General features: G+C 36.3%; 1 protein-coding gene across 1 annotated transcript; it reads right to left on the reverse strand.

Moving 5' to 3' along the window:
- Window positions 1–711: 711 nt before the first annotated feature.
- Window positions 712–10119, reverse strand: LOC139130781 (xaa-Pro aminopeptidase 3-like). Its single transcript, XM_070696572.1, has 4 exons — window positions 9451–10119; window positions 7651–8822; window positions 6968–7088; window positions 712–5015 (listed from the first exon to the last, which is right to left on the reverse strand). The coding sequence occupies exons 1-4, from the start codon at window positions 9569–9571 to the stop codon at window positions 4837–4839; spliced, it is 1593 nt and encodes a 530-aa protein (XP_070552673.1). The 5' UTR covers window positions 9572–10119; the 3' UTR covers window positions 712–4836.
- Between the last annotated feature and the right edge of the window lie 352 nt (window positions 10120–10471).

Consider the following 10471-nt stretch of genomic DNA (forward strand, 5'->3'; position numbering starts at 1 on the left):
AGAGCTTATACGGTATGTCTGCGGCTTCTGTATATCTATTAGTATGTGCAGATGTATGTCCGTCCACATCATTACATATTCGGCAACTGTTTACAATTAGGGACACATCTAAGTGGAAGTACTCAACATGCATTAATGATAAAAAGATACAACTATAGTGAATAGTATTGCATACATGTAGCTTCAAATCAGCTAATTGCTAATTTGTGTATTTAACAATTATTTTAATTGAAGGTATATATCAAAGATGACTGCACTAAATTTGGTGAAATTTGGTACAGATATAGCTCACAATAACATCAGTGAATGAAAAGGCATATTACAGTTTCATATTAGGTAAAATTATTGGTAATTTGCATATATATTTTTAAAAAGTTTTTGTTTCTATCTCTGAAATTGCTGCTCCAAATGTGATGAATTTTGCTTGTGTTGCTGATTATGACAAGACTTGGAATACAGTCACAGAAAACAAATTTACTATTTCATGGACAAGTGTTTTTACTGATATACAACATTACTGAAACACAAGAACATTTTCAATTCACATCTTTTGATTTTTTTTATGAAGAACATTCCTCCTTGACCAACCTTTTAACACTTTCCTTTCATTGCTGTGAGCACTGTCTTGACATATTTGAAAGACAGCAAAAATGAAAGTCAAAAGATATGAATCATTGTAATTTCTTGTAATTCAAATGATTGTTGACAAAATAGGATGATTTAACAGTTTATTGTCCCTGAATTTATAAACTACAAACACAACATTGTACATTGGAAAAGAAAACCTGACAAAACTGCCTTTGGCAAAACACAACTTCTAGAATTTAGGCCCAACACAGTGTGTTCGTTGACTTCAACTGAACTACTTGTAATCTTTCCATGATCCAAAGATCTTTGTTCTTTTCAATACCACTGTACCAATTTTGAATTTCAAATCATTGATCATGTACAGTTGCCAGGTCAGCAAAAGAGACTGAAATGTAAATTTTAATCCACAATCTTGGGAAAGGCAAAGTATTCAAAATCATCTGAGAAATCGTGCAATGGTGCTGAACAAACAATGATTACCATCTAGATCAACAAAGCAGCACATCCACTTGTTTTGAGTACAAAGTTCCAACAATACTCTCGTAATTATCAAGTCTGTGAAATATTAAACTGTAAACAGAGCACTATACTCTAAAAACAATTTCATGACATATTTGATTACCTTACGTGACAATGTATACTCTTTTTTGGATTTGCCTGATAATGGAAGTATGAGGCACTTATAGGTAATGCCGAATGGAAGCTGAGATATTATTTTACCTAATTGATGAGATATCTCAAACTGCAGTCTCAGAGATGACGTCAAATAGTCAAATAAAGGTATACATGGCTGCGTGGACTCACTGTACTGTTGTTCCATAGACATTTGCAAATGACTGATTCAAATTTATCATGATATTAAATTATTGGACAGTTTGAATAAGAATGTACACAAACAACAAAGAATTTGGCCATTTTGGGAACAGACAGAAAATTTGCCCGGAGTGATTCGACCCTCATGTTCATTTGTAATGATTTCAAAGTACATGTTACAATGGTAATGCAAAGAAACACTTCTCCCCTGGTTCATTATCTGAGACAAAGAGTTGCTGAATGTTGTTACAATGAAAAATGGAGCACTGCACAATATCAGCATCTCAATACCAGATGATTCCTTACATCTGAACATGGCAAACTAGTATGCCTATATTGGAAATGGAGGTTCCTTAATACCAAAGCACAAATTTCTCCACACGATAAATATTGAATAAAAGGATAAATATTGCATGAAAAAACACATTATTTTCCATTTTGTCACAGTACAACTCACTATAATGGTGGATGATAGCATTGCTCTTATTATAGGCTCATAAATTCAACACATGTTAACATTTGCGAAAAAAACTCTACAAGTCAAGGATTGAAAGATACAAAATGTGGAATATGTAAATGATTCAAATTCCATGGTAAATATAACATCAAAGTAAACTGTCAACCCACTACATTCAGCACTTCCTCTTGTTTACATGCCTGGTGAAAATAAATCACAAACCAACAGCCTACTTCTTGGCTACAAATAGCTTTGTCATCGCCCATTCTTCCTCTCATCGAGATGTGGAGTGACTGGCAACTCTCCACCAGATTTGCTACATAGACAATGTTAGAATTGCCAGAAATTGGATGCACACATTTCAACCTGCTGAAACACTTGTATTTCATACCATGTCAGGGTCAACAGGTTAAACATACTGGTAGTATGCAAATTGACCATGGTACAAAACAAAACCACATACACAAACACAAACAAAATATATGAATTTCCATACACATAGGTTTGTTAGTACCACCATCACATGATCTTTTGATTGTACTGAGTCTGTAGAACACATCGTATCCTTTTTGTTCTGGAGTAGAACCACTGGATATTGTGAAAGTCAATGAGGCACACACTTCATTTGATATGCTAGTTTTGGCACTTGCTTTTCAACATAGGGATACTTGCAATTGCATGAGGCATAATGTACAATACATAAATACATATATGTCATTTGAATAAACATGCCGTAACATGTCTTACAAATAGCTGCAGAAGCTAACATGCTTTGCTTTAAAACTGATAAACTATACAACATTGTGTTGCTGCATGGCTGGAATTGGTTGCATACCAAAATCAGTTAATTTCTGTTTTTTGCAGATCACAGATGAAGAGGTTTTTGTTGACAGAAATCAGAATGAATGAACAATAGTATCTCCATAGATCTTCTTACTCCCGATATGTTTGTTTGTGATATCATGAAACTCTCTTCTATGGCTAGAACTGACAGGAGACAAAAGCTATCACTGAAGGGGACTACCCACACTCCAGAAAGGAGCGCCCTCAAGTGGCAGATCTAGTTCACACTGATGCATAGCAAATGACCGATCAACAACCTGACAAATCTACCGAATGCAAATTGCACATTAAACGTTGGTTTCTGGAAAAAACACCAGTAACGGTGATTAAACTGAAAATACCAGCTGTAAATTAAAATGTACTTGGGCTTCAGCCCTGGTACATAAAAGCCAAAACACTTGGGAATCACATCCATTCACACACTATTGTAATCATTTACAATTCTGGACAACACCGATTCAACTCATCTTGTGAAAAATACAAAAATGTTGTGACTCTGATTGACAAAAGCAAGTTACTTCCAAACGTTTTGATCCAAGAAAATTTCTGGTGGAATTTTATGTTTAAAGTCTCTTGACAACATCTGACTGCTGTGGCATAAAGTTGTCTTGAATTGTGTAAAATGTTTTTGAAATGTTTCAAGTTTTGGTTTTACTGTGTATAATGTGGCATTGGAGATGTTACTTCATGGATATCAAATACTCATGAATCTTTAAAAATCAACTTCATACTTGATAAGTCTTGATACTGTTAGATGCATGTGAGTGAGTGTCAATGACTGTTTGGCATACCATCACAATACTGTACATTAAATTTTTTAAACGCTTTAAATTCAAAGAATGGCCCATTAGCATGTAGAAATGTTTTAGTTGTGATATTACATTGTTTTACAAATGTAAAACAATCCATAGTGAATCATTATTGTGTATCTGACAGCTTTTAACTCTTTGTAGTATGTGTGCATTGTGACATACCAGATACCCTCTGTAATTACATATGGGAGGGTACACCAGCTGTCCTGTTGTCTTAATGTAATGATAAAAGAATTTTGGAAGTGTTAAAAGCAATTTGCAAGTTTATAGGGAAGTGAGGTAGAAATATAAAAAGTAGGAGAAATAGGGTAATGTTAATAGAAGTAGTATTTATTAGTTATACAAAACTTAATAATTGTAGTTGTGTGAAAGTAGAGCCCTTAGTCATCTAAATATTTGCTGGAAAAATTAAAATTTCAATTTATTCAGTCTGGTAATTCAATCAGCCGATAGGGAAGACAGGTATGCTGCATACTAGGAACACATATGCTGGCAAATATATAACAAGAATGAACAACTCCTGATATCAGAACATTCACTGTTGGAGCTTTGCATGCATGGATTTCATGAACTTAAGATTTTACGTGATATGGGGAACGTTATATCGAAAATAATTTTGAATTTCGTAGAAGAAACTGCCAAACCTTTCATACACTATTATCTGTACTGTTGGTATTTTAACTTCAAAAATTCACAGATAACAGATACCTTCTGGTATGGTCCAATTTCATTATTTGTTTGTCATCATCAACATGAAAAAATGTATAAAAAGCAACAAATTGAATGAATCTGATTACAGTTTGAACTTACGGATGGTAATGTTCTGTATATTAACCTCCAGTAATATGAGACAAGTTCAAAGAGGCTGAACTGAAGGTCTGCTGGCAAATATTCAGATACTGTTTTCTGCATTAGTAGCAGTAATAGTCATAGTAGAAATGTTAGTACTATAGTAATAGTAAAGAAGTAGTAGTTATAATTAGTAGAATAACAATGCCTTGGCAGTTTGATGTGCTGATATATCATGTTTAGTTGTGAATTGAAAAATAGATAAATATCTTGAGTAAGTCAAAGCACCTATTTTGACACACTCTCTCATATTCTCATTTTGCCCTGGGCTACCTGTCAATCACAATTTGACACCTGTTTGAAAAAACCATTTTGAACACCCTGCCATCGAAATCCTGTTTGGGCGCCACAACTCTGGCGTAGGTTAGTACTGCTTATGTAGAAGGCATAAAGATATGTTTATGAAGTTAGAAACCAAAGGAGGAAAACAAGAATCTTTCTCACCCACTTCTATCCCAATTTTATAAAGAATGTTCACCAGGGGAACATAGTTCCACTAAAAAGATTTTCAATGTCTTTAACTTGTTTTGGACACTGTGATGTCAATATTTCTGCAGTTCCATCCTTTGTAATGAGAACATCATCCTCTATACGGATTCCAATACCACGATATTCAGATGGTGCGTTTGTGTCGCTCAGTGGAATATAAACACCTGAAAATTCCAGAAAATCAAGATATTAGAGCCCTACATAGAGTACAGAGTTAAAACTTTCAATTCAGATAGAATGTACATGACAGAAATACACATGACAGAAATTCAGATTCTCAAACTTTTACAATATTTTTCAGGTCTACCATTTACAGAAGTCCATTTTAAAGCTAACGGAGTAGCTACACTTTTCACCAGAGTTAACACAGGGATGGCAGCCACTTCATATGCCAAATACTGGTAAATTTAAAGTAATTTCTTTCCTTAGTACCAAAATTTGTGTGGTGATCCCTAATTTTTTATCTTTAATGGTATAAATTTTCGTTGAGGAAGGTTTGAGCAAAAGTTTAAGTCTTTCCATTTCGAGGTGCACACTGCCTTAATCAGTCCGGGTAATGTCTCAATAAAGCATGGTTGGGGACAGCCAATGGTGTACCATGTATGTAAGGAGGGTTAAGGCAAGAAATAATCGCATACTGTATATGTAATTACGGTTAAAAGTTTTGTTGTTCACTTTGACATGAGATCGCAATCTGACCTAACAGATCCATGAGTTGATCGAGCACGACTGTTGGCTATACCCAGAAGTGTGTCAGCGCAAGTAGATTTGTGACATTCTCCCGTGTAAAAAAATTGTAAGGATTAAGTTTTCTGCATTTCTTTCCCCTTGACCATGTTTGACAGTGAGTACTTGGACATTTTTCGTTCTCTTTTCTTGCTTTTTGATTAATTTTTCAGCAATTTGATCAGGTACACTTTGAGCCAAGAGTCTGAGAAGGGTCATTCATACCAGGTCATTCATAATGATTGAGAAATTCATGCTCCATCATGCTCCGATAAATGACAAGAACAGTTGACCCATCGTTGCAAAGCTTTAAAAATTCTCCATACTAAAACTGGCAAAGTTCAATTAAAATTTGGCCAAAAATTGTTGATATTTTGTGACAAATAAGTTACTGTAAGTTTACAAGGGTCTAAACATGATTTCTAGGAGTGGTGGTACCTATCCACAAACACCATCCAACAAAGTAACTTTTGATGTACTAACCACCTGTGTCCATTGCCATCCCCACCATACTGAACCATGTGCGTAACGTTTACATCTAAAAATTACTGAGTGCTCAAAATAAAGAGTGAAACCTACCCAAAAAGTTCCGAACTCATTGCAATCTATAAGCCTACGTTTACACAATTAATTATTCATGACATTGGCGACTGAGGTTTACTGATTGGTCAATCGTACTGTGCTCTATTGAGACATAACCTGGACTGTTATACTTTTATTTATAGTTTGATGGGAAGTAGCTCAACTTCTTTGCATGGAAATACAGGTGGAACAGCTTAAAGCCCCAGTAACTGTAAAATTTGACAATTTTTTTCAGAGTTCTATGTATCATCTAAAAAATTTTGTGAATACTTGTAAAGTATGTTGAATTACCCAGTACAGTACTCGTCTGGTAATCACAGCCAGATATGAGTAATATGTGCCATTACTGTTGACAGAGTTCAGATGCTGTATGAATTCTGAATTAAGGTGAATTTTCAACCTTACAAATCCATACTGCTTCTACCCCTCCATATTGCTGATAATGACCCTAACTGGTGTCCTTAATCTTTAATTGCTACAACATATCTTGATGTGCAATGGTGACCAACTAGACTCATTGGAAGGCATTTTTCATAGCATTTCAGGAAACGTGTCAACTGGCATCAAACATGCAAATATATGTATCTTGTGGTATGTTCAATATATTACATAAAAGAACAGCTTAGAATCAGAGATTCATAGATGACACTGCAGGTCCTGAACATTGAATAATTGCACAGAATCTACATGTCTGGTGAATGCTTTTATCTGATTTCAATATCATTAATTTTTAATTCTTAATCTCTGATAATTTTTAATGAGGAAATAGACTGATGGTATCACGTTATTGATTGTAATTATACCATACCTGGTTCAACGGTGATGACCATTCCTGGCTGTAAGTTGACACTTCTTGGCACTCTTGGTGTGTCATGAGTGTCCATTCCAAGATAATGACCAACATGATGAGGGCAGTATTTACTGGCATGCTGGACAGAACATAAACCAGAAACTCGATTTTTAAACTGGTGAAGTCCCAACTATAGTTATTATTATGTTCCTTGACATGATGTCACATGTTTTTAGATGATTTAGTCTATCTTGTAACATGGTTCAATGTATCATTATACCACAATAACCACTGATTTCTTGATATTAGTAAAAGAACATGTTGATATTACCACAATAGGCAATGATAATGTGGACTGGATTTCACGAAACACTGTCATATTGTACACTTCCGCGTACATTGCTTATTTAGCATAAGCAAACAGGCCATTTTCATGACTCCTACATGACCTTGCAATACATGCTGGTACCTGTGGGGCATGTAACAATTGTACAACACTGTATTGTAAGGAAAATGTAAGATTCTGCTCAAAAATATATTTTCCAATTATTCACTACAAATTCAGGGAATGCCGTTGACTGTGGCAGAGTTCAATCAAGCAGATAGATTCATACCGATGCTGACACAAATACCAGGATCAAAGGTCGTTTTGGGGTCACTCAAGGTCAATTTGAGTGCGCTGACTGTGTAATAATGCATACCTTGAGAGTATCCATTTCATCAAGTTGCCTTGATAGAATACCAAGATCCTGCAGATGACAGCCCAGCATTTTCAGCATGGAATTGTAGATCTGATCAAGAGTAATATTTGGCAATGAGCACATCTCCAGGCATTTCATCTGAACATCCAGCACCACTTCATATAATGTCCTCTGTGGTGGTGTGAACTTTCCACTGACTGGCCAAGTTCGGGTGATATCGCTTGCGTAACCATGATATTCACATCCTGCATCCATCAAAATAAGCTCGTCCGGTTTCACTATCTGGTTATTGTTAACGTAATGCAAGATGTTGGCTCTGTTGCCACCGGCAACTACCGGGGGATATGCAAGAAACTCAGCTCCATGAATCCGGCACTCATAGTCTATCCTGGCGTAAATGTCTGATTCGTTTATGAGAGGTGTTGAAAATTTCATGACATTGATAAAAGCGTGAGATGCTATGGAAGCAGACTGCCTCATCAATTCTTGTTCAGCAGGTGATTTGATCACTCTCATTCTATGAAGCGTCTCTTCCAGCGTCTTGATTGCATTTCCTGCATTACGGACTGGTAGTATAAGCTGTTTCATTATCTTGTTGTGGAATTCAGGGTGTGTAGGTTTCAGGAAATCATACCAGAGAACGATATTATTGTGCTGAGACAGCTGTTCCAGAAATTCCGCAAGGCCGCCATTTTCATATGCAACATCAACACCAATGAAATCAGTTGCACCTTGTGTGCCACTTCTGGGACCATCCCATAACTCCCTATGGGCATCTCGCTTTGGCACCAATAAGGTTGCTTTATGAGCAGGTAGATGTCTGTCTGGTAGACTCTCTAATATAAGTATACTGTCTGGCTCCTGGAAACCACAGAGATATAGAAAGTCTGTACTTTGCCTGAAAGGGTATGGAATCTCATCCGTCATGTACATTTTTGGATGTGAGGGTACCACCACAATATGTTTCTTCCCCTTTTCACTGGCTGATAATTTACCAATCTCTGACATCAGTTTTGTCCTTCGTTGGACAAACTCTGCTGCACCGATTCCTGGTGTGACATCACCATACTTCATCAGATGTGGATGAGTGTATGGGGTTGGCTGGCCAAGATTCCTTGTGGGAATGCTTACTTTCTTAGCAGTTGTCTTCAGCTGACTTTGTATTTGTGGACCTGTAACCAAACAAACAAATTGTTCGGTACAGCTTCAGTATACTATCACCATAGTAATGAAATCAACTGTACACTTTCCTGTTCAAAAGTTTCATGAAAACACTTTTGTAAATGCTAAATAACAATGGGAAGATAAGCCACTCCTGTATTTACATTAATATGATTAAAGTCAACAGTATGATTATACATAGTTTTAAGTGTATTTGTTTATAGTTGTACATCATGCCTGATGCACCCATCTCTGTACTGGAGACAGCAGGTATAGAATGACATACAGCGAAGCTATACACTAAGCAAATCTCATAATTTGACGAGTCAAAGTTATGATACATGAGTGCTGACAAAAACCCAATCCCTTTAAAATGCAGCCTTTATGCTAGGAATAGAAATAAACCAGCCGAGAAAAATTGAAGTAAATTTTTAAAATGACTGAATTTTAATAATCTTTCATGAACTATAGAACACAGTTGCGTTTCTAAGTGGCCTTGCGACCCGCTAACAGTAACAATGTGAAATTCTACCCAGTAAGTTATATGAAGTTAAAAGCCATTCGTACTCCGACCCCGTATATAATGGCCATACCGTGCAGCTAATGGACCGGACTTCAGCCTAGTTCACATACACTTACTTGAACTGTAGGTATGTCGTTGATGACATACTATCAGATCTGTCCGACAAATGGCTCGGTTCCATACTTTTGTCAGACGTACACATACACCATTTCCAGTATTTCGTAAGAAAACAGCCATCTGGAACGAAAATTAGGTTACCCTAATCTACATCAACGATTGGGGGTCGAGGGTGGATGGGCCGGTTTGGGGGCAGGATGCGAGTTTATAGATGCACTGCTTTTAAATAACCATCATTGGTGGGCTTGAAATTACAATAGTTACAGCGATTACTTCGCTCAATCTGGATATGGTGTAAGGAGCTACGGTACCAGCGACGAGCAACTCACAACATACACTACAATCACGTAGTCAGTTTACTTGTGAGTTCACGTACGACCGCACCATTCTCGCCTGACCCAACTGACTCGTTTGTTCCTCTTCTCCAGCGATGTGAAGTGCGCCCTCTTGAAAAAATAAAATACTTCAATTAATAATCACACCAAATTACATATAAAAGAGCTATTTTACGAGAAACAATCAGGATTCACTCAATTTTAAAAGCAACACATAATCTATCGAACGGTTTGGTCGCTTCGAAGTTTGATTCCGCCCGATCAGTATTTGGGGGAATCCCTTTCCGTTGATCGTTGATCAGGTGACACGCGGAAGCCATTTTCGGGATCTGATCAAGGGAATGCCCATTGACAATATATAGGGGGTACTTTTCCCATCATTATTGTTCGTTGTATCCAATTTTGCACGGCCCTTTGTTTGGTCAAGGAAATTTTTAAATATCCCAATTTCAACGAAAATAAAATGACTGCATAGGATACACTCCTATTATCATTCGAAAACTATGATATACACCAGTGAGAATTTAAAAAAATTACTCGTGTATATTGGGCATCTTAGCTGATTAAAGAAAGAAAAGACTGCTAAGGACAAATTAGATTAGTATAGTTTTAAGTGTAAATCATAAATAAATTTGTAATAGTATTTCAGTAGCTGAGCAATATAATGCATCTATAAAGTTTACAT

The sequence above is a fragment of the Ptychodera flava genome, chromosome 4 (assembly GCF_041260155.1).
Source record: "Ptychodera flava strain L36383 chromosome 4, AS_Pfla_20210202, whole genome shotgun sequence".
Lineage (NCBI taxonomy): Eukaryota > Metazoa > Hemichordata > Enteropneusta > Ptychoderidae > Ptychodera > Ptychodera flava.